This window comes from Hermetia illucens, chromosome 5, assembly GCF_905115235.1.
Source record: "Hermetia illucens chromosome 5, iHerIll2.2.curated.20191125, whole genome shotgun sequence".
In the NCBI taxonomy this organism is placed as follows: domain Eukaryota; kingdom Metazoa; phylum Arthropoda; class Insecta; order Diptera; family Stratiomyidae; genus Hermetia; species Hermetia illucens.
This window is the reverse complement of record NC_051853.1, coordinates 61,880,210-61,907,891: the sequence shown is the minus strand read 5'-3', so window position 1 is coordinate 61,907,891 and position 27,682 is coordinate 61,880,210. Positions and strand designations below refer to the sequence as shown.

Sequence of the window (27,682 nt, the reverse complement as noted above, 5' to 3'; positions counted from 1 at the left end):
ATATTGTTCTGATAATAACTATTAACTTCTTCAGAAAAATCGTAGCGCTTTCGACATACTCCTTATTCAAGTTGGTGAAAGACATGTCTATATCGACGAAAGATATGCAAAGCTACCAACGTAGTTGGTACAGGAAAATCGAGATTTAAACCAAACTGCAGAAAAACAGAAAAGCTTTCGAGGTGTCCCTTGCATCGTTCCCGACTAATTTTAGCTATTATATGCATGACAGCAACAAGTTTTCGACTGCCGCAACGCTACGCCGTCGGACTACTAACTATACACTTCCCCGTCATCAGAACACTGGCCTGGAACCATTTGAGACATTACTTCGGACTGGCTCTCCCGCTCTTCCGGCTCAGGGAGCCTTCACGTCAGAGAATTCCTTTCACCAACGAGTGGGGAGATGAGGAAGGGAGTTCTTAATGCCAGCCTTCATCGGCCGAGCCCAATCTTCTTCGCAACAAGTAGAACCCGGAAGTAATGGAAACTCGACTCCATCTGCTAGCGCTCCTCAGCATCTCTTTCAAAACTTTGTCTAGATTGAGTTCACCAAGTGGCCGATGGAACCCATCCCACCTTTCACAAGAGAAAAAGGTTTGTTCGGCGTCGTTCGTCACTTCATTGCAGAAAACACAATCAGCAAATTGCGCCTCCCCAATCTTTCGCAGGAAAGACTGAAAACCCATGGGCATGGCCCACTTACAAGTTGGGTAAGGTTCTAAATTGACAATGAGCCTCGCAGTTCATTCACTTCTTAATTCATTTTGCCAAAAGAATTTCGATTCGGTAGGTCTGCGTTGACGTTCTTCATGGCAACCACCTCTTCTAAATCTTCTTCCCCCTTGCAGCTATAGATGGCTTTACGTTCTTTAGCAAGAAGGGCAACGTAGAATAGAACGGACTGTGTTGTTTTCATAAGAAGACGCTTCCTAATAGATATAGGGCCCCCAACATTTAATACTGATTTGTCTGACGGTGCTCATCTTCTAGTCGAGCATTAAACCAAGATATTTAACGATCTATATGAGACTCCGGGTCAGAATTCTCTTTCTAGTTAAGAAGTCTACTTCAGTTTTCCATCCATTAACCTTCGCACCAACATGCCAAGTTTGCGGTGCATCCGGCATGAAATGCCGCAACGTCGTCTGCATAACCGACCAAGCGCGACTTATGCGGCATGTAAAGTCTTAGCAAACTATCGTAGGAAGCGTTCCAGAGGTCCTAGGATGGATCTCTGTCCTACTCACTAAGTGATTTTTATCCTTCTCTAGCCCTCTAGCGCCTCATAGAGCAGGGAGCGGTTTCTCAGATAATCCCTCAATATGTGCAAGATAGCTCTGCACGTGCAATGAGTTTCTTAATGTTTCTAGCATATCTGTCTATCTTAGGGAATTGAAGGCATTTCTGACATCAAGCATTAGGGGGGAGCGCTACTCGTTGAGGTCCGCAGCTATGTGCGGCTTTATAACAGCATCCACCTTGGATCTCCCTACTCTGATCCCGAACTGCCTTAGGCATAAGTCCCCGGTATCATGGATTGCTTCAGTGAGTCTACTCCTGATGAGCTATGCAAGCGCTTCCCGGCGATGTGAAGCATATGCAGCGGTCGGTGTGCAGACGGCAGCTCAGGGTGTCCTTTTCTTCTGCTCATCAGGGCGAGACTCGCCACCTTCTAGCGACAGTTACATCTACGGTGGTTTAACGTAAGTTGGTTTAATCCCACGCTCTTCTTAAGCCACGAATTCATTTTGTGACCATAATCAGACTCCCACTGAAGCAAACACAATGGTACCATTGTCATTTACATATACTGAAAGCATGGCTCAGTTTATTCATACTGGTGGATGCAATACCTACCTAAATCTTTACCGAACTAAAAAGTACAGCACGCGTGTTGAAACGCGACATCACTTTTCTGAGTCGAATGTATCCGTTCGCTTGAACGTAACCACAACCCCCATGAAACTTCCACTAGGGGGCCAACTGCTACAACCGAACTGAACGTAGGAATTCTCCTGAGACACGAGAATTTAGGAGCTACCCCGGTCCCCATGGTACCAATATACCACTGACATGGTTTCGTGATCTAAAGCCACTTCCGTGTAGACTCGAGTCTGATCGTCCTGATTAGGTTTTTGGGGCATTCGCCTACTGCATCACGCCCAACAAACCATAGTGAGTACAGCGTATCCCAGTGAAACCATGTGGAGGTTCTCCTCAGCCACAGTCGGCCACTTGGTTTTGGTCCAGTCGACAGGGTTACTGCTTTGTCTTCCTTGTGGCCATCTCAGAGCACCATCTTCTAGCGACAAGAAAAAAATGTCCTCCCTCAGGCAAGTTTTGAACGTCCTGAGCAGCAAGTCTGGCCGTTGTTGGAATACCAGTTTGTAAACTTCCGCCGGGATACAATCAGTGCCTGACGCCTTCTTATTTCTCATAGTGAGAATTGCCTCTTTGGGCTCTATCGTGGTAAAAAGGGGGCAGTCCTCGACACCTTCCGTGCTGTTGACATCAACCCATACGGGTTTTGTGTTTGGAATAATGCCCGTATAATGAGGTCCATCTCGTCGGTACTAAGTATGCAGGGTTGTCGCACAGCCCCGATTTTCAGGGTGACACGTCACTAGTTTCTACCAGCTGCGAGCTTTACTTTTATTTATCGCGCTACGGAGTCTCCCTTTGGCTGATTTATACGTTGTGACTCATGCTTCCTCTTAGGCATGTAAACGTTGTGTCAAACGGTGGAGCTTATGACACTCCCTCCGTAGGCCGGCAATTTCCGCCGTCCACTAACACATGAACGGTTTGTAAAAGCTGGGGAAACTCCGAGGCATGTCGTTACCAGGTTCGTCACTGAATTTACGACATCGACACTCAGTTGAAATCCTACCACCTCCGAAGCGCCCTTCAGCGCAACTCTGCCTGTTCCGACCATTCTCACGCGATGTACTGGTAGTCACTTTTACCGTTTACCGGCAGTGCCAGAGATTCTGACGCAAAAGTTGCGTCAAGGATATTTCCTTCACAGCATGGACTCCAGAACGTTCGTGTTGATCTGATGTTTCAAACTACATGCCCGGTTTTCGCCGCCATTTCTAGGCTCCGTTTTCCTCTGGAGTCTGGGTGGGACATACTTCATTTAAGGCCCTTGTAGTAAAGCCACATCCTATCAGGATTTGCTCCTCCGTATCCAGAACGGCGTGCCAAAGACATCAAGCCTAAGCTAAACGCTAAAAAATTGTATCCCTAAACAATGAATTCAGACGAAACCACTCCATTGGCCTTGAGCAAGAACCGAAGTCGAACACAGATGGCAGCGGTATCTAATAAGTCGGAATGCATGAAACCGGCTCCTTGTTCCGGTATCGCTGATTAGCGCTAGATCAGCTTCTAACTCATGAGCTACTGCTCTCCAGTGCATGATCATTTGTAGGATGCGGATCATGCTAGACGTATCCTAGTCCTTTCTAGTTCCGCTCCGAAGGGTCGACACGGCACCGAACCCGCAGTGTGTGTAACACTTCCACCAAGCGCGCCACAATCCTTGCAGAGAACGCAATTTTCGTTTTCATTGCAGATCTTCGTTTGGTGAGCTACCCGACCGCATCTCCGGCATGCTATCCTCCTGGTGCATCCTGGAAAGTTGCAGACGTGCGTTCATAGTTTAGATACTTGTAGTACTTGGTGCGGGTTATCCGCAATCATACCATGCATACTACTAACTCACTTTTGATTTTCCCGCTATTAAGGAGGTCCCTCGTACGTTGCTCGACGTCTTCACCGTAGCGGATTTCGCTGAAAATTTCCGCTAATGTCTTGCTTTCCGTCAGCTTTATGAACAGAGTAGACTTTTCTGTTACTGATTTTCTGTTCGTTGCCTTTGGACAGACGGGTTTCCGACGGCATACCGCGTTCTTTCCTTTTATCCTTCTTTGCTTCTTTATTTGGGTCCTAGAAACCACTTGGATAAAGTCTTTGTTCGCTTTGCAGTGGGCTGTCTGTAATCCATTTGGCGTTTACAATGTCCTCAGCGGAAAGAGCGGCAGTTTCTGACTTTTACGCGTCTTCCGCTGCTCTTCATGTTTACCTGCAAAAGGTAATGCGGTCTAGTAGTTCGTCTAGTTCCATCAGTTCGCTTTCATGTCTTTGCTGACGTTTTTTGTTTTTTGGAGGAATGACGGCCATAAGTTGTGGCATTGTGTCCTTCCTCGAAATCCTAACGATCATAGCCGTCCTTCATTGCTTGGGCTCGGATTGTGCCTCATTTAAGAATGAATGAATGCAGGGACTGCAGGTGCTGCCCAAAAAAGTTCTGCTTAGAGAAGTGTTCATTATGGCCTGGAGCTTTTGAATAATATCACGGAGGAAACCTGAATTTGACCTTGGTGTTATAGTAATCAGCGTTTCCTGAGTGTTAGCCTACCTTCCTTGAAATTGAAGTATTAGCGATGTAGGCTGGTCATTATGTATCAAAACAAGACTCAAGAGAGTCCTTTCTATCTAACTGTGAGAATTCACTTAGTGTGCAAAACGTTTATCTGTTGGCCAAGGTTATCAGTTGAAAATTGCTATTCTCTTCCAAAGGACAAATTAATCATCGAACAAAAAGTCGTGCATTGTTCTCAGCAGCATCATAGCTATTAATTGAATTTTTCGCACAATAATCTGAAATTGCATCACTGATTCGAGCAAATAAATAAAATTTCGCATTTTTGACTAATATTAGTTGGAATTATATCAAACATGACGTAAACACCTTATTATTAGCTCCTTGCTCCGCGCTGAAGTATTTCGCGATCGAACAATACATAAATTCTGGTCATGCCACATTACGAAAACGTATCTACCCTTTCGAAAACCCAGAATGGAGTATGCAAGCTCCCAACAACGGAATCAATAGTCTCTCGATTTGTGAACTCATTGTGCAAACGATCGTGAAAAACGCGATCGCAATGGCGGTACAACCAATGGATCGAATTAGCCAATCGCATAGGTGCTCATTCAAATGCCATTTATGCATGACTCTTGCATTCACCAATTTTTTCGTTTCCTTCTTTGCATTGTCTCATTAATCGCGCAAATTTGCAACCTGAGATCACCTGGTCCCAAAACGACAAAACTGCATGAAATATGGACGGCGCTACTCGAGCCATGATCCCAAGTTCGTTGATCGTGACCGTAATTGTCCGTGCAAACATCTTGACAAATTTCTCCGCAATTCAATGGACCCAGTGGCGAGATGTGAATCGAATCGATCCAATCTTACATTGTATTGATCGCGATGTGATCGAAATCGAGTAATGGTCATCGACGGTGATGAGGATGATGAAATCATCAATGGGGGGAAACATGTCTTTGACCTTTACCTAATTTGGGTAGGTGCAAGGTAGACACACCAGCAGACCCGTGTCTTGGAAGTGATCACTGGATCGGCATCAACCTGTTTGTTTTGTGTTTCTCGCTCGTGTGGCGATCTTTAAGATACTTTTTCTTTGCTGATGCGGTACCGGTGAAGTGAGGCTGTCTTCTTTTATTTGTACAAATTTTTCAATCATAAGTCATTTTCTCCGAAAAGTTATTTGTTTTCACCGATGGTCTTTACACAAGCCACTCAAATTAAAGATCAAAGCTCCGCAAAGATGGTGGTGATGGAGTGGATCGATCTGAAGATTGATGAGATCAGTTAAGAGTTACCAACTAGCGCATGTAGTTTATGTATGTGCATATATATACCGCGAAATTAGGAACCAAGAAAAAGGCATATGCTTTTATATCCACCCTTTTACCATACAGGGGTTTCTTTTTAAGGTTTCGTGTAAAACAAAATCTTATTAAAATCGGTTTACCGTCTGTCTGTCACATACATTTTTCTCGGAGACGGTTGTAGCGATTGACATCAAATTGAGAGGTGGGTGGGAACATAATCTACGACGAATTTAAGGGGGTCCATGCAAAGGGGGGGGGGGGGGGGGGGGGCTGTATTTTTTTTTCATCCAATATAGTCATGTGGGATATCAAATGAAAGGTTTCCGTTTGTACTTTCCGAAGTCGGTATTAGTTTTGACGTTTGTTGGAAAGGTGGGGAGTGCGGGAGTTGAAAGTGATTACTTCGTTAACGGGCCCATTCTCAGAAATTACTGAACCGAAGATTTGAAAAAAATAAGGAGGCTGCCGCTATATGGGGCTTAGGCTCCGAAATACCCGACATACCGATATCTATTCAAATAAAGTTAATAATAGTATATAACTGTAATTTTTAGTAATTGACTGGAAAAACCCCCTTAAGTTCATTTTAGTACCATGCAATTTTTCAGTAGGGATGAGGTAGGTAAATGGATGATGACCCATGTGGTTAACGTATTGGGGTGTCGATGTCGCCTAGCTGGTTTTCTTGTGTTACCCCATCCCATCCCAGCAGGAAATCGATGCATCTAAAAGATTGATCTTGGATTCAGCTGCTAATTTGCTCCTGGATGCCTAAATGACTACTCCTTTAGGAGTAATGGAGAAAGAAGCAATAGGAAAGATTTGTAATGCTAGCAACGGACGAAAAGTATTTGTTCTATTCAAAAAACAATACTCTGCTTACTTGGTTTAGGATGTTCTATAATATGCCTGTAAAATATAACAGTTCCACGTATGGAAACCTTCCACTCCACATTCTAGGGGAGCAAACATGGACCAATTGCCGAGAATGTTGCTCGTGTTTGTTTCCACCGAGCTTCCTGTAGAGAAATTTTAAAGCATCATTCGTTCACCGATTCCAATAAGATCCATTGCAATCAATCCTTCATGAATTTTTAAGGAAGCTCTGCCTGCTCTTTTATGGAATGATAGTTTTTTACGCCGATTGTATATATACAGGGTAGGCTATTTAATGTGGGCCCATTTGTTTCTGGAAAAAAACATGAAAAAAAAAATATTTTTTTACTGTTCATATTAAAAATTATTTATTTTACACAGAAAAAAGTCTGGTGGCGTCAAATATGGGCATCTCGGTGGTCGTGGAAAATCACCATTTTTGGATATCAACCTTCCGGGGATTGTAGCGCGTGAAATGTGGCAAGTTGCTCCGTCTTGCTGAAACCAGAAGCCTTCCATGTCATTTTTTTACGAAATGCACCTGGAGTTAACACAATTGAGAGTTTATTTTGAATGTGAAGCTCAATTATTTCAGCGCGTTCTTTTTTAGTGTACTGCTTCATGCTAGAAATTTGCTTGGTTTGACGCTTCAAACGTGGTATATTATTAGTCAATCTGACACTCCGGCCGAAAGTTACAGGGTTGCCAGATGGGCCCACATTTAATGGCCTACCCTATATATATACATAGCGGCGATTATTGTTGCAACTCTCTCGCGGATGTAAAGTTATATTCATCTGCTATGAACGAGTGGCTGAAAAATTGAGGGCTCGTGGAGGACCAAACAAAAACGGTTTATCATACAGCATCGTCAGGAAATGTCCGCACAGCCGTGCCACCTCTTACCGGCACGTAGAAATGTTGAGTTCAGCACGTAGCAACAACGATGAATAGGCTCCATGGAGTCACCGATTGATTTCCAGCATTTTGACCTTTTAGGAGTGGGTTTGCTATAGCGAAAGATAGTGTTTAATGCCGCCGTTTGGAGTTGAATGCTAGGGACTTCAGTTGAATTGATGTTCAGTGGTAGGTCTTTTGCATCTAAAAACTTCTCGCAGCTAATTTCATCTATTCCTACGAAAGATAACCGCCTAATACTTTTCAGGATTGAGGGCAAGTTTTTACTTTCCAAACTTTGCCGATACAAAGTTCGCCCAAAAATAAACAAGTCGGAATACCGGAAGCTCGCGCTTCGGGTATAAAGGTTTTGTGTTATGTAAGAGACGCACATTTCTCTGTCCGTATATAGCTACAAATCCAACATAATCCTTCATATTTTTCCAAACTACGAGACATACGTACATATTAGAGCCATAGATATCATACTCACCCTAAACAAACAAACTGCCTATTACCTGCTGTACACATATATGCACATATCTAAATTTATCGTACCCATATTTCCGATTTACGTCTTATATCTATCTGAATTAGGCACTAGCCGCAAAGTTCATTAGCACGCATATATTATATACCTACATATACACATGTCTGGTTGACAAATAACTAAAAAACTAAAACAAAATAATTGTCTGCGACCCAATTCATAAAAATTCATTTCGTTGTGGTATTGACGAATTGATATGTGATGATGACGTCATGCGGGTTGTAGAGTGCACGAAATTCACAAAAAATTGTAAAGTTTCACCCCCAATAACTTTGTTAATAATAGTTGGATTTTCTTCAAACTTGACCAAACTGTGCATTATATTCTTCGTTACACTCATGCCAAATTTTGTATTTCTGGGATGAACATAAGGGGGGTGCCGGGTAAATTTCTAAAATGTGGAAATATACTATTATTAACTTTATTTGTGCAGATATCGGAACCGGATATATTTTGAGGCCTAGATTTCGTAGAGATGCACCACTGTGATTTTTCCCAGATTTTTCGGTTGGATAGGTTCTGAGAACGAGACCTGTTACACTTTTTGTGGGTCATATTTTCAACCCTGACTCCCCTATGTTTCATCTAATATCAAATATTGAACCAGATTCGAAAAGTACTAATTGAGACCTTTCATTTGATACCCTACTTGGCTACATTCTGTAAAAAAAAAATTTGCACCCTCCATTCACATGTACGGAGAGCCCCCCCTTAAACTTAACGCAAGATGGCGCCACTTACTGCATGTAAAGGGATCACCAGATTACATACTCTCACCAATTTTCGTGACAATCGGTCTAGCCATTTCCGAATAAATCGGGTGTGACAGACAGACAGACAGACAGACAGACAGACAGACAGACAGACAGACGGACAGACAGACACCGTCTCGATTCTAATAAGGTTTTGTTTCACACAAAACCTTAAAAATGACGATCTTGTTCACGAAGATATTTTCCGTGGAAGTGGGAACGATAAAGTGGTCGGCGTATTACAGCGTCTTCATTGGGTTGTGATGGGGATGCTGACCATGAATAGTAATATATATATAGTGAGTTTTCGAAAAGGACAAAGTCTCATTCGGGGTTGCCACCAATTTAGTAAGTTAAGAGTTAAAAAGCGCGTCCACTTGGACCGACACAACAAATTAGCTAACGCTCACTGGGAACGACGCGAGAGAATATTGCCTAGTGCATTTGGAAGATAAACATATTGAGAATACTATTATTAACTTATTTAGCGTAGGAAAATGTCTCCGACTGCCTCTGACAACAGCCAGACAGACAAATGCATGTTTCGGACGAAATCTTTTCCTGCATCCAATAAATGTCTATGTCTGTCTTACACATAAGAGATATTATATATTAGTCACGGAAAGGTTGGGAGTACGGGGGGTCGAAAGTCTGTCTGATGGGTAAAACATGCACAGATATTTCTCTGTCAGTTATCTAAGGCAGCCGGAGACATTTTTCTACGCTAAACACAAGTTAATAAGTACTCTGTAGTGTCGTGCCTCTCCCAGTAGACGTTAGCTAATCTGTCTTGTCGTAATTGTAATTTTTATCTTGCGCCTCCGATGTGATTCTCCAGTTGCTGAATCCTAATCTCCAACAATTCATAATCATCATCAACCGCGGAACAATCCGTATCCGGTCTAGGCCTCCCTAAAAAGGAACTCCAGACCCCCCGGTCTGGTTTTGCGCGAAGGTCCACCAATTCGATATCCTTAAAATCTCCGGCAGGGTCTGTCTTGTTTTCTTTTTCTACCATAGATATTGTTTTTATAAACTTCCGGGCTGAATCATCCGCAACCCTAAGGATTAAGTGACTCACCCCCCGCAACCTGTTGAACCGGATTTTATTCACAATCAGACGTTCGTGGTATCGTTCATAGATATCGTCGTTGTGTAGGCTACGGAATCGTCCATCCGTATGAGGCTAACAATTCTTCGGAGGATTCTTCTCACAAGCGTTGTCAAGAGTTTGCAATTTTTTTTGCTAAGAACCCAGTTTTCCGAGGAATACATAAGGACGGGTAAGATCATAGTCTTGTACACTAAGAGCTTTGACCCTATAGTGGAACGTTTCGAGCGAAACAGTTTTTGGCAGCCAACAACCGTACGTGGATTTCATCGTCAAAGCTGCCATCGGTTGTGCTTTTCAACCCTAAGTTGTAGTCTCCTATCTTTATTGTTTTCATTTGACCAGTGCGATTCGATGTTGTTCGTTCTTTGGTTTTTGGCGCTGACGTTGCCACTATGTACTTCGTCTTTCCTTCATTAATGTGTAGCCCAAGATCTCGTGCCGCCTGCTCAATCTGGATGAAGGTAGACTATACATTTCGGGTTGTTCTTCCCATAATGTCAGTATCGTCAGCATACATTAGTAGTTGGGGGGACTTAAAGAGGATGGTGCCTCTCGCATTTACGTCGGCATCGCGAATTGCTTTCGCCAGGGCCTCGCACATTGGTTAGGTGCCTAGTCAGTCTTATAAATTTCTTCGGAATACCGAATCCTCTTATGGCCGTGTACAGTTTTACCCTGGCTATGCTATCATAGGCGGCTTTAAAGCCGATGAAAAGATGGTGCAACTGATGTCCATATTCCAACAGTTTTTCTATCGCTTGTCGCGGATATCAAATCGGAACTGTTGCTCATTTGCCTGGAGTGAAGCCTCTTTGGTATGGCCGAATGATGTTCTAGGCGTATGGAGCTATCCAGCCTAGCAAGATAGTGGAAAATATCTTATAGGTGGTACTCAGCAACGTGATACGTCTATAATTATTGCACTGCGTGATATCGCTCTTTTTATGTATAGGGCATATAAAGCCTCAGACTTATAGTTTTTAAGCCGGTGGATTCAAGTTCATCCGTCGGAAATCAGATTTCCCTCTTTGTCTCGGCAGGATGAGCATCGAGGTGTATAAGGCTTCATTCTGCTGACTTGTTGGTAAAACTTCCGCGCTTGGTGCGGTTGTTCCCTGTAATTTGTTGTTGTTTCTCCCAGGCCTCCTTTTCCCGTCTGTCAAGTCGCTTCTCCGCTCGACGGAGTTCGTGATAAGTTTCTGCGCGTGCCGCGTTCTTTGAGAATGTAACATTACTCGGTATGCGGCATTCTTCCGTTCCGTTGCTAGCTTACATTCATCGTTAACCAAGCCGTTCCGACTTTTCTTGCAGCTGGTGCCAAGTATATTTGTGGCCGTATCAATGATAACGTCCTGTAGGTGGTTGTCAAGATCATTTATTGATGTTTCATCTCCAGGACATCTGTTGACTGCAGTTATTGCGGCATCCATTTCTCCCTTACAGGTGTTACGGAGGGCTGTGCTGTGAATGGCTTCAATATTCACTCTCACCAGATTGTCAGAGGGGATTCTAGCCCAGGGCACTATGCCAACGAGATAGTGATCCGAGTCTATCTATACTGCCCCCCCCCCCCCCAACTCCTATATGTTCTGACATTCATCAAGATTGCGAGGTGGCGGCGTTCAATCAGCGCCTGGTCAATTTGGTTGAAATTGGTCGCGTCTGGAGAGGTCGACGTATGTTTGTGGATCGCTTTCCGCGCAAAAACAGATACTTCCAACAGCCATTTCGTGCGATACTGCTAACTGAATAATCCGCAGTCCATTGTCATTAGTATCCCTTTGTAAGCTATGGGAGTCGAAGTATCGCCTGAATACGGCCTCCGTCCCTACTTAACTGTTGAAATTTCCAAGTATGAACATTTATGAGGCTCATATTTGTAAATTTGCCTTGTAAACGCAGAGTACATAGCCTTCCGCTTATATTTTCTAAGCCGATAACAGCAGATTTTTTTTGGCTGATTAAGAAACCTACTCCGAGCACATGGTTTACCGGATGGCCGCTATAATATATAGTGTATGGCTTTTCCAGGAAACCGGTCCCTGTTCCCCGCATCATCAGCTTTATATTGGGACAGGATTTCGGTTAGCTACTGGGCAGCATTCGATCTGTACAGGGAGCGCACGTTCCATGAGAAAATGCGCAAATCGTTCGTCTGTCTTTGTTGTCGATTTCGTGGTTATAAAATCCAACCAGTCCGAGGCTCCTTTCGTGGCTTCGTAACTTCAGTTTTCTATGTAGAGTTGTCAGTCCTACCCAATTCCGAACTTGGAGGAAAATTGGTACAATTTGTCCGGATTGTAGGCGAGGGAGACTCGCCTTCATCCTTCTTCACCAAGAGCTCTTCGTTATGAAAGAACTTCTAACATTCATCGGTAGGGTTTGGTAGTAGGGCTATTGGTGTTGGTTCAGTAGGCGTTTTCTAGGTTTTATGCTCCATCCACGTTTCATCGTGGGACCTATACTACTCTTTTACCACCGCTTTAAGATTGAAAAGCATAAACCTTACTAGTTTCATGAAAATTAACTTGATTTCGGGATGTAGTGTCAATGCTACCTGGTACATCAGGCCGACTTCTTGTAGGCTTACTAAACAGTGACTTATGTTCCCTACTTGTAGGAAAGAAAAGTATCCAAAGGTTGCCGAAAGTATTTTTAGCGAACTTTTTTTTTAGTATTTACGCAATAAAGATAAAGAGTTTACGGAGGGCCCTAGGAGAAAATTCCAAGCCAGTTCCGAAAATTATACGGGCAACCCGTAAATCGCAAAGCAATCTAATTTTGTTTAATTATTTTGTTATTTCATGCCCCTCAAAAAACTAGGTTCCTGAGGTTAATCACCCCCTTCCTTCCCTGTTTCGGCAGGTCCCAATCCACTTATAGCCCCGAGACACTCTACCCTTAGGACTGCACCATATGCGCCACAGAATAATTTTTCAAGTCAAGAAAATGGTCCATGAATTACTGGGAAATATGGAACACTTTCGTTAAGTAACATCATTAAAGTCTAGATTGGCACCACCACCACCATCGATCCATCAACATGTCCAGCGTGTTTCTCTTCAATGCTTGCTCACCCAATTCATTGTTTTGACAGCATTTTAACAACATTTGCATTGGGCGAAGAATCGATTAGTTATGGTGTTCGTCGGCCTTCTTTACAGTCAGCATCCAGGCCGGATTCTTTTCATCTTTCGCGATTTTCGCGTCTTCAATCATCATGTCATACCACTATGTGCGCGCTGGTACTTTCCAACAGCAAATACACCAATTTTCCAATGCGTTTGGAAACTTTTCGCCGAATTCGGTCTTTAAACAAGAAAGTAAAAGAAAAAGATGTAAAATAAAAGATGAAAAACGCATAAAAAAATTGCAAAGTCTGCATGGGGTCTCGATCCCCCAATAAGCTTACATGATTAATGGTTGCCTTAATGCATGGAATCTGCATCTTTAAGATATCATGCTTTCCGCGTGTCTTTGCCAATTGAATCACATACAATTATTTGAAAAGATTTGAATGTGGATTTCTTTCTCGCAATTAATGGCCTCTTTGGTGATTTTTACGCAATTGATTCTCGTTCGTGATCCTCAATTTCGCCGGGAAAAATCGCGATTTGTTGCGGCGCTAGAATCTCTTATTACGTGCGGCCGCGATTGGAGATATTTCTTTATTCATTTCAATGTTATGCAGTAGTTATTGCTGTACTGGTCAGGTTTTGTAATGCAAAGTAATCGTGGATGAAAAATGGATTAATGCATTCATCGTTATGCAATGCAACTGCATAGAAGTAGTAAAGATGATTTGTTGAATGAAAGATGACTTGAAAGCTTTCGCAGTGTTGAAAATGATGACTTTAAAATTTTGGTATCTTTTCCTAAATTGCTTATATTATCATTAAGTATTTCCGCTAACTTGCATAATAGATCAAAACAGCGGCAAACGCTGCATGTGTTTCTTCTTAGTATAATTTTTTCCGTTTTGGTAATTAAGCTCTTATATTACCCCAATATGTGAATTTTGCATATTCATGTATAGTAGTGCAATATTTGGAATATAATGGTTTGTTTAAATGAGAGGGTTCTGTCCATGGTTCCTTCTTCCTGTCTCTTGCCCTCCCCCATTGTCGGTTTTCCTCCCGGTCCAATGGTTTCGTCTGCCAGTTCCTTACATCCAATAATAAAGTCCTGTCGGCCTGATCGACTGACTCCTCTCATCGCTTTCTCGGCTTTACAACTACCCTGAAACCATAAATTTGGCTCTTTTTGGGCGTAGGGTAGGTGAATGCGCTTACGCATAGGGTGTTGGACTCCCGTAACAGTTCGTTGTCGGACTACCACGTAAACACCTCCCTGCCATCAGAGCACTAGCCTGGAACCGTTTGACACATTACTTCGGGCTAGCCCTCCCGCTCTCCCCGCGTTGGGAACCTTGAAGTCTGATAATCCCTTTCACCAACGGGAGGGGAGGGGAGGGGAGGAAGGGAGTTGTTAGTTCAGGGAACCCCTTACCATCCATCCGATCCCTTGCCAGTCGAGTTCAATCTTCTTCGCAATAAGAAGAGTCCGCTGCCCCATTGCAGAGCACACAATCAGGAGATCGCACCTTCCCAATCCTGTGCAGGTAAGACTGAAAGCCTCCATGCCCGCTTAGAAGTTGGGTAAGGAAATAATCAATCTTACTGTGCGTTCGGTTCAACCGCGGGACTAAATTGTCGATTGTGATTTGCTTGAAGAAGCTCATCTTCGAGTAGAGCATTAAACCAAGGTATTTAACCACTGGTTTTGACTCTACAGTCAACTCGCCGATCTATAAGGGTCGCAGGTTCGGGATTCTCCTTCTGGTCAATGTGACTACTTCGGGTTTTTCCAACGCGAGGCTGAAACCGTGAGCACTCATCCACCCGCTTACCTGCCGTATCAATATGCCAAGTCTGCTTTGCCCCTGTTCAACAGTACGTCAGGCAACAAGAACCGCAACGTCGTCTGCATAATCGACTAGGTGCGACTTTTCGGGCATATCGAGTCTCATAGACTATCATAGGAAGCGTTCCAGAGGTCCCGCCCTAGGATGGATCCCTGTGCTATTCCCGACGTGATTTCCATCATCCTATGGCCCTCTAGCGTCTCATAGAGCAGGGAGTTGTCTTTCAGATAACCCCTCAATATCCGCAAGAGATAGCTTGGCACGTGGAATGAGGTATCTAATGTGCCTGACATGTCTGTCTATCTTACGGAATTGAAGGCATTTCTGATATCAAGCGTGTGCCTCGGCTCGATGAACCGCATTTACGACCTCCGTAATAGCATTCACTGTGGATCTCCCCTGTCTGAATAAATTTGGCTTTGGAATACTCCTTTGAGTATTCCTGAGTCGCCCATTCGTTATGTTAAATATGGCCAGCCAATTGGAGCTTCATCGGTTTTATTACCTTAGACACTTCCGCGCCTTCATATATATCGTACAGTTTAGTCTATTTTGACAATTTCGTCATCAATTATCCTTTCCAATTGCTTCAAGGGCATTCCTTAACACCTTCCTTTCAAAGGCGTCATCAAATTTTCAGAAGCCTAAGTCAAAGTCCGGGTTCGCTTTCATAATACAACACAGGAGTGACACTTGTTTCATAGGCATGGAGTTACGCCTTCCTATGTACGTATTTTGACCTTATGATAGGGAGGATATGTACTTATCATAAGGTCCTTAAATATGTATAGTTATCAACGTGCTTAGTAGACTGATTTCCGTGAAGCGAGCTGTTAAAACCGTGAAATTGGTTGAAAATACATCAGTATGAGAAATGTATAAAATTCAGCCAACTGTGTTGAGAGGTACATAGCGATGACTTGCTTTCCCAGTTATCTTTTTGCTTTTTCTGATAGCTATCCGGAGGAAAGATCGCTCTAGTACGACAGTCGTGATGGCCTATTAGAGTATATTGTCTCCGCCAGCAGTCGAAAGTGCTTTGCATTCTGCCCATTATTGTGAAACAATATACAACGATAAACCCAACCTTTGACAAGTGACTGTAGTGGAAACTGTCAAAGATAACATTGGGTATTGAAAATATTAGATTGTAACCATGTGAAGATAAACACGAGGAACCGAAAACGAAAATAGCACCCATTGTCACAAACTGCTGTAAAAGAGGGACAACTTCCCGTCATTTTTAAGATTCGCATCGTCTTTTTAAGTTGGCCAATATTTGGCCGAACGTTAAATTTTGTAAACTCGTTGCAAAATATCATCAAACTTCTCCTTCTTCTTCAACTTTTGTCCCGTTCAGAAACAACTCGGTTAACTCGCCTTGATCGATCAGAGGTCGGATTTGGATGAAGTCGCGAAGCTTTCAAATCACCTGGGAGGTTGAAAGAGATGATTGCCTCCAGGCCCAAAATTCTCCGATGGGCTCAGAATAGATACACAACGAAATATTTGAAGGTAAAGGGATGTAAGAGGGGCTAGCGGGTCGGGACTTTTTGTAGGCTACTGGTAGATGTCGACATTGGACTCTCAGCACTTTTCGAACACGGTGAATAATTAATTTATTGCATCTCTGATGTTGCTTTGACGACTCTCACGGTTTGTAAAAGGATCGTATATTCCAAGTTTCAAAAGAGTAGTCTATCATGTTTGCATGGTTCTTGCCGTTGCGTAATGCCAGGTAGGGTTGCCGGCGCTTTGCTGATAGCCGGGAATAGATCGTCTTGCATGCACTATTACCGTCGGCAGCGTTATCTGGTAGGTCTCACTGAGAGGTGATGGTCCGATCTTGCCGACCTTGGAAAAGGGGGGGGGCGCCAGAACTTCCTGGACTGGAGTGCAGGTGGAGAACCTTCATCATCTGGAATAAGCGGCTGAAGACTTCGCTTACCGGTTCACTCATCGTTTTGTATGTTTCTATGTATGACGAAATACATTTCCGCTTCGACTACGTAGACCATTCTTGATGCATCAGTAAAGAATCAAAAGTGGCAACTCACCCCTGCTGTGCCTTGTTTGGAAGTCTCAACTCGAAATTTCTCTTGAACCTCAGCCTGTTGGAAATGCCGGAATTCCCGCGGTAGTTCATCTTGGATGCTACTATGGTCGTATGACTTCGCTATCCAACAAACAAAGAATCTAACAGCATTCTTCTCCATCATATCGAGTAGATAATATTTGCTGTTGGGATGAACAGTGACGCGATAAGAGCCTCTCTCCATTCTGATGAAAAGGTGGGTGCTCTTATGAGAACTTTTGAATATGAAACAGCAGCAGGTGTAGGCTGGACTGTACGCATTCTCTCTCTAGAAATGAAATTGGATTTGGTGGATACTCGGCTTCGAAGAACAATTCTCAAACAAAACGAAAGGTTGTTCTAAAAAGAAGCAGAGAAGCTAGCAAAAGCTTAAACGTTGTCTTTCAAAGCAATACATAGTCCATGGAGAACGACGACAAGTTTACCAATCCAATTCTTTTCTCGGGGCACATTAAAAATGCCTCGAGTGAACGGTGGCCTAGCTTGATTATTCCATTCTCCATTCTCTGGAGTATCAAGTCGTTGTCCTTAACTTCTTAAAGCTGATGAGTTTACAGAGAGGCTGAAAGACAACATCTTTGAACTACCGTAACTGTTCTTAAACTACCAAAAAGTTTAACCCATGTCGTTATGAAAGCATCGGAAATGGTGCGTTTCAGGCCAGATGGTGGAATGGTCAATGCAAGTAACCAGAAGTATTTCCGCGCGACTTAGAACGGGGTCCGGCTATATCGGTGAGGACATGCTTGAAACAAGAAATTGGAATATCAAACTTTCCTACTAGAGGTATGTGGGGCCGAGAAATCTTGCAACGTTCACAAGGTCAGAAAATCTGGCCCATTGAGCGATGTCCTTGGCTAAGCCTGACCAAATGTACTTGGTAAAAATCACCTTCTTTGTGGCTCTCCCACCGCAATTCAAGGATCCAATTCAGTTATGCAACTGCGGAAAGGCGCAGAGATATTGTGGCGAGGCACTTTCGTGGAGGTGTTGCAGAAGACTAACATGAAGGTCATCTGATCCCAGCTCTGGAAGTTGAAAGCTAGTCCCAAGAGTTCTAGTGGTGCAACTACAACTGGCAAGTCCATTGGCAAAGTTAAAGTGTAATTAGTCATTGTTCAGCGCGGGTAACCTTCGATTAGGTCAAGCAAGTCCTGGAGAGTTCTGTAAATAGCACGGCAATGTCATATGCTGCGTACTTTCTTTTAGTGTTACTGAATTCCTTGGATAAGAAATGATTGAGTTCCAGTTTCCATCATCAGTTTATTGGAGGATAGCCCCCTTTGCATAATCAAAAGCATCAGTACGCATGGCAAGCTCCGCAATTTTATGAGTGATGTCTCCGGAACACTGCATTAGCGAATTGCTGCTTGGAAGCTTCGAACTACTTCTCTTCTTTCAGGGTTCACGGAATTGATCGTTTGTCTTTCTTTTTAGTCCCGAAGAGCCAAGACTAGAATTGGCGTTGGACAAACGATGCCTACAGAAGTTAGTCATGTTGAAAAATGACGAAGGTCAGCGCATTAACTTTTTCCGCAGAAATTCCTTCTGGTGTGGCATATTATCCCTAGTAGGTGATTTCAGGGACTCCAAAGACGAAAAGAAAAAGAGGTAAAAAGACTGACGGTTTCGGGCAGAGGCAACTCATCAAACGCTGCATCACTTCCACCCTGGGAGCAGCATGCCCGAAAGTAACAACAGGTGGAAAAGGCTCCTTTATATAATCGCAAAACACGTCAAAGAAGTTTAAATCGCCATTAGTTTGAACCTAAGCTGGATTTTTGTTTGAGATATGTGAGAGTAAGTTGCTCTCCATTTGGCATGTTCGGACATCAAGGGAATGTGGACTTTGCTTCGTTGCCAGATAGTTGGATATCACGCAGTATGATTGCAAAAATAGTGGCTGCATTGATGTTTCTGTCATCGCCGCATGGCGCAAATTCTTCCTCGCACTTTGGAGGTAAGTTTACTGCGCTGGATCAAGGGCTACTCGAAGATTGACACAAAACTTTGTCGATGTTTTGTTGGAAATATACCCTGCTTATCTTCAATTTGTAAGGAGAAAGGCGACGAGGTATCATGGCTACTTTAAAACCTAGTCATATAAAATTGCGATGTTGCAAGCCACGCTCTTTTATTTTAAATAGTTGCAACGAACGTGCAATATTCATAAATTCCGTAAAAGGATCGTGGCAGAGTTGAATGTTACCGATTGAAGAGAACATAATCAGGCTGGTAACGATATCACCTTAGATGGAAATTCCTGCGAATTTGTCAATGACCTTCCTGTCTAGCAGATCTGTGATGATTCCAAAATCGAAGATGAAGTCTGCTCCAAGGATCGGTGCGACTGTATCCACCATGGTAAATATCTAGGAAAAGTGACCTTGGAAACCAACGTCGATTGTAAGAAGCGTCTCACCCGCCGTTGGGGTGAACATTTCATGGTTGCTGGTTTGTCAATGGTTTTGAATTATTCCTGGGTAAAACAAGAAAACCACCACCAAGTCGACTAAAAATAGGAATCGGACAATTGAGTCTTTAAGGTTCAAGTGTCTTTTCTGATGTCACCCTCGAGCTCGTTCTAGTCGCAAGGTGTTTTTCACTTCGTGGCACATTCTCCAGAACGTCGATGGTAGTAACATCTCTTGGATGCAGAAGGTAAACAGCCTCATGGATTGGACCATCCTCCGCTTCGAACTCGTCGAATGAGTTAACAATAATTTGGAGAAGATCTGCGTCCGGGGATTTATTCGGGGAATTTTCCTGGAGGTCTTGTTGATAGTGGCACGACTAATCCGAAGCAATTCATCTTCCTGAATAGCCAGTGAATGCCGGAGTGTTTTTTGCACATACTAACTAACTAGAGTTTATGTTTGTGGAAGGTATGTTCTCATTCTCGAATGGCTAACCACGGAGAATACGGCAGATATTCACTTTTTGCGTGGAGATAGAACAATGAAAATTATTCTGGTACTTTTGGTTTCGGTTCCTTTGGAGAACTGGAAATGACACTTATGTTCAGAGAGACATGATTAGCGTCAAAATTACGGGCAACCTGTTGAAATTTTGATGCGTTCGATGTGTTTCTAGTTCGGCCGTAGCGAAGTAGATTGAGAATCTTTGTTCTTTTGGCATTTACGTTCACTAAGCCTTGCATTGATCATTTGCCCAAGGGCTCGATGAGAGAGCAAGCGGATGTTATCCGGAATGTTAAGCGTTTGAGCAATGATGTCTTAGTTCACTTTGCATTTTTCAAAAAAAAAATTTCCAGTTCCAGTTTTTTGTCCAGTTGATCCTGCTGCTTCCGTGCAGATCTTTTCTTTCGAGAATAAGACACTCTGACTCTTAAGGCCACAAATAGCATGCATTTCAATTATTAGGTTACCTACTTTGCTCTTTCTTGACGTTTAGTCATAAATTTGGATCTCACTGATTCTGTCAACAAGTTCGTCCGTTGGTACGATAACTTTTGTGAATAGAGAATACACTGTACCTCTCCCACTTAGACTTCAGTCAAAGTATAAATCAATTTCATGCTGCACTAAAATTGAAGCTTTCTTAGATTTTGATGTTATAAAAGACATATAGTCGTGAACGACTATTTTTTGACAATTCTCGATTTCCGTGTCTCTATGGGATGAATTTCTTTAGAAGGGGACGTTAGGATTTAGAACCGACCACGTATGGTTGCATTCTTCTTGACAGAAATTGAAAAGATAAGCTGCCTTTAATATGAGTCGTACTAGTTTAGATTTAGATAATTGCCGAAAAACCTAGGTTGCTCAAATCAATCCAGTGTACAAATTCAACGATTCCATACATTATTCTGCATAAATCCTCTTTAAATTCTAACATTTTTTTTCAGGGATTTCGATAAACTAAACAAAGCCGATGTCTACTACAACAACGATTTGGCCTTCCGCACAGCAGAGCGTCACCTAGGCATACCTGCCCTTTTGGACGCCAGCGACATGGCCCTATACGAGGTTCCAGATCGTCTATCAATACTCACATATCTGTCACAATTCTACCAAGTTTTTGGATCTCAAGGTAAGCGTTCCCCATGAACTACACGTATTATATTTGGAGCAGGTTGACCTTTGGGTGCGTCACTCTTATCTCTTTGTTGCTGCTCAAATCAAAGCTTTCTATGACATAATTATTGTATTATCCGCATCCCAGAGTGCCAGTGGAATGGAAAACACAGCCACCCAGCATGGCTGCCATATGAAAGAGCATTAGTATCGTGTTTTGCCATTTTATCACGATCCATGCAAGGTGTCACGGTCATCGGGTTTTCAAATTGTTTTTTGTTTTCTTATTTTTGTTGCTATTCGTCTATGGGAAAAAAGATATTTTTCAATTGTGTAATGAGTACCGAAGTACGGCGCTGACTATAGGACGGAGATTGTCGTAATAACATGTTAGGCTGGTAATTTGTTAGTAAATTACTCGTATTGTGGCCAGAAGTGTGGTATTGAGCGAACATGGAGGCCCTTTTCATAACATAATGCATTACAGCGGTCCGTATTTATCTTAACATTAGAAGCAGTGACTGGCGCTCGATGGCTCGCCTTGACTAAAGATATTTACGTTAGCCGGAAGGCAACTATGGATGTGGATCGAACAAATCTGTTTCACGTACTTTGTGTCACACGAATGCTTAATCAACCCCAGATTGTTTTAAATATGCAGTTGGAATTTCCTTACGAAATATAGTGAGCTCACCTGAACCATGGCATAGGCTGCAGTTTCTTTATCTTAACATCTCGCTACTTGCGTTTTCTCGCCGTTTGCGGCATGTAACCAGTTCACATGTGAATTATATAAAAATTGCAATTCAACTTTCGCAAACTAGGAAAATATTATAACTAGACATCGCCGTACCCGCAAAACCTCATCGCCATCATTAGAAATCCGAACCACAAAAACAACGCCAACCAGTCGTTCGGCAAAATGCCATCTGAACCGTAGTCGGCATCGTCCTCAAAACGCGTGTGCTATTTCAGTAAACGCGGAAATTTTCTTCTGCGAAAAGACGGAAAAATTGTCGTACGTTGCACGAATTCACCTATAGAGATAGATTCGCTAAGATACAAAGATACAATATAACTTTCACGCCATGTGCAAGCTGCAGAATTATTCGGCTTAACGGCTGGGGCCCCGGGTGCTTCTTGGAACATAAGTGAAATGATCCCGGGAAGGTGCTCTCCGTCCGCTAAATTGCACTATGCAATTTTTTGGTTTACGTAATAAATGCTTACATATAACCCGCTGCTCGTCTGGGAAATACAGTCACGGGCAGTATGACTTCCCGTTGGCTATAAATTTCCACAAAGATACTTTGCAGATGATTGGAACATGGCATTTTGGTGTATAAAGTATCTATCTCGTTATCGACAAGATGACGGAAATTATTATTGGGTGAAAAGTCTCCGCCTTAGCTTAATATCTATTGAGCTATTGATAGTATGTCGGGGATTTGCAGCTGGAAAAGTGAAAGCTAGCAACAGGGAAAATGCGAAATAGAAAACTGGTGTGGAGCTTGAAAATTAGATGGGCGTCTGACGATGTAATTTATTGGTGGGTGTTAAGGAAATTGAAAGATGTAATTTATGTAGTAACAGTTACGCCAAATTTATACTAAATGTTTTACTTATTGTATAAGGTTAAAATATTATCTTCTCATCAGCAAGGCTAGCTTACAGTCGTCCTTTCTTCTTGGTGAACGCGGGTTCACTCACACCAAACAGTTGGAGTTGGGAGGTTCTGTGTTTAAGTTGACAATATTAACTCTTAAGTGCACCAGGTACCCGGGATGGAGCAGTCCAGGGTGCTTATTGGGGGATACGAACCCATGTGCACATAGGATTGCTTAAACCTCACCAAAAGGAACCTCCGAATCATAGTGGGAATTCTCACTGGTCATTGTCGGCTGAACTATCGCCTAGGGAAGCTAGGGATATCTACGGACACTGCCTGCAGGTTTTGTGAGGAGGACGACGAAACCTCTATACACGTCCTGGGACAGTGTCCGGCACTTGTGCAAAGTAGGTCGAGACATCTGGGAGAATGCTTAATCTTGTTTTTCTTCAGCCTTTGTCCCGTTCACAAGTGGGGTCGGCTCGTCGTGATCGGCTTCGCCATTTGGCTCTATCAAATGCTGGGAGAACACTTAATACCAGATGCAAATCTGAAACATCTGAAAGTAGGGAACATACTAAAGTTCCGAATGGTTGCAGGCCTGCTTGAGATACTATGATGAATAGGTATACTATAACCACTAAAAGGGGCACAATAGTTCTTCAAGGACGCGGTGCGACTTTCCTTTAACAGAATAATAATAATAATAACCTACTTTTCCTCCTATTCGGCCCCCGACAAGAACAATTTAATCCGGAGTGGAATCGCCAGTCACTGGTTTTGATGGAAAAAATGGGAGCTTTACCCAAAAAATAAAGTCTGGGCATCTGAACGTAATGGACACTTTTTACCTAATTGATGCGGTTTCGCCTAGGCCAGAGATAACTCATCTAAAGTTGCCTCACCTAGGCTCTAGAAGCAGCGGGTCGAAAGTGGTTCTTTCGTATTATTCGCTTCCTTATGTAGATCCAAGAAACTTAATGGATATGAGTTGTATTAACAAAGAAAACCGCTTACTTCATGCTTCAGCCCGATGCAGGTTTAGGATTGAGAAAGTCCTCATTGATGGTGGACCAGGCCATTTGGCGAGAAACCTTTTTCCACCTTGTTTGGCCGGCCGCAATTAATCTGAGGTTTCGTCCAATGACAACTCATCAGACTTCACCTTTTTTCGACTTCGTTCAATTTACCTTTAAACCAATCGGTTTTGGTTACTATATCCATAACCATATCATGCTTACGAGTAAATAGAAGGGAACGATTAATGTCTGCAGGCAGTAGCCGCTGTTAACATATGATCCCATGCCGATTCAAGTTAACTGGTTACCCCTCCCTCCCTGTAACATACATTTGTCCGTTAAAAAACCTAAAACCAGTTTAGTAATTGTTACCACATTCACAGAAAATTAGCTTGCATATACGACCACTATTTAAGCAGATATTGAAAACTGGCAAGGGGAACAATTTTAGAAACTAAATTAGAAATCTCAAGGAGAACAGTAGGTTTGTCATTATTGCTGAACTGAAAAAAAATGAAGAAAGGTTTAAGAGATGAAGGTGACTCTAAACTATACAACCCTACCATAAAGTCATCGTGATTCAAACGGCCTTCCTTCCTCTTGCTTACTTTAATAACTCGCCCTGTCTTTTTATAATTGCGAAACTGACTACAAGTTAGTTTTCCTCTGACTTGAGTACTTCTCCATCTATATTCTCAGGGCACTCGTTAGCCTTCAGCGTCCCGAGCAGCCTGCTTCTCTCAGCCTTGAATCAGGGCAAGCTGTATGCATTCTAAGTCGTCTAGCGAGTTATTCTGTATAGAAAAGTTCGGAAGTCACTCTACGTAAAACGTGCCAATTTGGTCTCTCAAAGCATGCTTATCCTGTAAAGAACTGAGGTAGTAGTTCATTTCTCCGTGATTATGTGATGTGATATTTTGCTTACCTTTGACTCCGCTCTACCCATTCCCTTTTACGTCCCTCAATTGTTCAAAGACTTGTGCTTTCTCTGCTGCCAGAGATTATACGAGCTCACCCTAGTTTCATGGCTTTATTTGTGTTTGATAAGTGTAAATTCATTGTCTTCCACTTTTCTTCATCTTCTTTACCGGTCAAGTTAGTCTTTTCCAGTTACGTCCATAACTTTCTCACAGTTTAAGTTGTGGGAATATCCGCAACAACCAACAAGAGAAGTCCATCGTGCATCATATTCTACATCAAGGGACTTAGTACAGAACCTTGTGGAACCCTCTCTGTGGTGTACTCTCAAACTCCGTTATCCTTTCCATAATAGAGAATCCTTTCTGAAAGGCGATTACGAAACCAACCTCGCCAGATACCCACAAAAACTATCTCAACCAATGCGGATTAGATTTATTGCTCATTAGCGAACTCATTTTTCTTCAAGTTCAACGTCAACGCGACGTTGCGCAGCATAAGATTGGGCACACTTCCAGTACTGACATTGAGACAGGCCAGGTCAGCAATGGGTGAAAGTCTGATAGAAAGGACCCTCTCCAACATCTTCCTTATTTAAGTACATCTCCAAGGTATTCTCGAATTGCTTAATTCCAGTTTTCGCCACTTGCTTCAAAGTTTCTTTTGGAATGTCATCCATACCTCGAGCTTTGTTTTCGCTCATCCTTCACGTATTTCCTATAGCTCCCGCATGAAGGTATTGTGCACTCGTTGGAATGTGTAGCCATTGTTTTCGACAGTTTCGTGATCGGGGTGAAGAGTGACTACTATTTGTCAGAAAGGTGTGGTCCGGGGATCAATGCCCCAGGGGTTCATATCGGTATCTTCACATAATCGATTAAAATAACTTCCTGCGCTTCTATGTATGACCCCCATTTGTTTGTTGGTACCGCTCGCTTTGCTCACCGACCGGACGATTTGAATGGTTTTGTTGATGGCAGTGTCGTAAAGTTTTATGCCGGTCGCTAGAGATTTGGACGAAACCCTTTGTAGTAGAACCGGGAGCCGGAAAACTTTTAATTTACATCTTTAACACTGATTGGCAGTCACTGTGGGTATAGTGCTCATTAATACAGATACAAATGACAGATTCATCAAAGAAAAATATTTACGCCTCCAACATTTATTATCATTTATTCTGCGTTAATATTCGCTAATGCTTCGGGTAGTTGACCTCTGCTAAAGTTTGTAGATCAGCTGCTTCCTTCACGACCCTACACATCCGACGTCAAATTACGATACAAATTCCACTGCTACCAGTGAGATTTGAATCCCGACCTCCTGTAAGACAGCCTCGTGCTCTAACTACTCAGCTATCCGGACACTACTTTTGGAGAGCGCCTTATTTATGAGGCACCTTTCAGTCTGAATAAAAAAGAGGATCATAGGGCTTTTTTAGGGTAGTGTAGAGTTTAATTGTAGAATTTGTGCTCTTCTTGCCTTAACGTAGATTATGAGGTAGCGACATCAGAACTCACTCGTCAGTCTATTTTGAGTTTGCTACAACGGTCCAGTTTCTTTGTGTCACGCCGGTATCAAAAGTTAAGCCATCTTCTGCTTCTGGTCCCGTCGGAACTAGAGCGAATGCATGGAAGTTTTTCATCTATTGAAACTACTCCCGCTCCTGCACAATGGGGCACCATTTAAATACTACATCATGGAGGATCTTGACTCCCCAAGTTTCGGAGTTAGTTTTTCTCTGACGTGAAGATTATTCTGGTAGTACGAATATATTCTCAGGGAGCACATTCACTTTCAGGGCCTCATTTAGCCTTCTTCTCTCAGCCTCAAAACATAGGCAATTAAGTAGCACGCGTTCTGGATCCTCTGGAAAGCTGGTGCATCTAGGATAATTTGGAAATTCATCCAAACCAAAGGAGTTAACTGTCTCTAACAGTCTCTTCTGTAAGAAATTGTGTGTGCTTTTCCGTGACCGCAAGATGTAATAGTTTGTTTTCCAGTGATTCCGCCTGATCAATATTCGGGATGAGTTTGTGCTTCCATCGGCTCTTGAGAGGCTCGCCCCATCTGCGATGTCAGTAATAACACAACACCTCTATTCTGTGCCCATTTTCGATAAGTCTATCGATTTCCTCCAGTACAAGGGACATCTTTTTCATGCGAACAATCCAATTGGGATCATGCGTGATACGATCAACGCTGTTTTGTGAGGCATTGTTCCCTAACGCTTGTAACTCAGAATTTATCACTATGGTTCTGTGAGTTCGTGTCTCTACCCATACGGGCTACTTATCCAAAAGTATTGATGTCACCACTTCACGTATAAGAAGTTCCCAGCTGGGTTCCGCTTGGTGACATTGAACGCCGTTCTTTCAAGTGCCGTGATTACATTGCCTTCCCTTTTAATAGCCACATTCGATGTGCCTATCACCCTTAGACTCCGAGAAGTTTGCAAAGCCACTCCTTCCTTAATAATGTCCTTCTTTCTGCCAGCTTCAATCATGGCTATTTCTATCTTCAACTTCCCCAAATATGAACCAGCTCTTTCTAGGCATCTACGACCAGGTGATTTACAAAGCCAACAATTATAGCCTCGTTTGATACAAACGTACGCGGGTTGCATTGTAAATCATACTCCACTTCACTTAGTACCGAACCTTGCAGATATAACGATATACTCTCTTCGTGGTTCTGCATTATAGAAATCTCTTCTAAAGGTAATTCTCAACCCCTTCCCTAGTATCCAGGATCACTTGTGTCAACCAAGACGTCTTTTATTTGTTGCCAATACTCGTTTTTCACGCCCAAAACGGCACAACACTGGCACAACTGCTGCTTATTACGCCATTCGTGAAATGGATATGTTTAAACCCCATTATGTTCAACTGGCAGACAACCCCGTATGAGGCTATTTCTGCTTGTACCACTAGCAGAAGTTTAGTAGATAGTACAACTTGTGCTTTTCTCACTAGGCAGTGAATATAACTTTTTCAGGCACGCTTTCATTTGACTGCGCGATGGTTGAGGGGGTAAAGAATCAGCCTTCCAATCTCGTTGCTCTGGGTGCGAAGCCCAGTCGTCATGGGTGTCTGTCTTTGTCTTGTGTTTGCCTCGCTGTTGTGAGCTTATCATTTGCATAGCGTTAAGGGTGATGATAGTGAAACTGAAACACAGTCGAACTT

General features: G+C 42.8%; 1 protein-coding gene across 4 annotated transcripts in view; it reads left to right on the top strand.

The window, feature by feature from the left end:
* The window catches only part of LOC119656513 (MICAL-like protein 1), a 322,282-nt gene that overhangs the window by 146,267 nt on the left and 148,333 nt on the right, over window positions 1-27,682 (top strand). For all 4 annotated transcript variants that reach the window (XM_038062849.1, XM_038062848.1, XM_038062850.1 and 1 more), the window contains one exon: window positions 20,786-20,970. In XM_038062849.1, coding sequence (XP_037918777.1) covers window positions 20,786-20,970 — 185 coding nt within the window. The remainder of the gene's footprint in view (window positions 1-20,785; window positions 20,971-27,682) is intronic.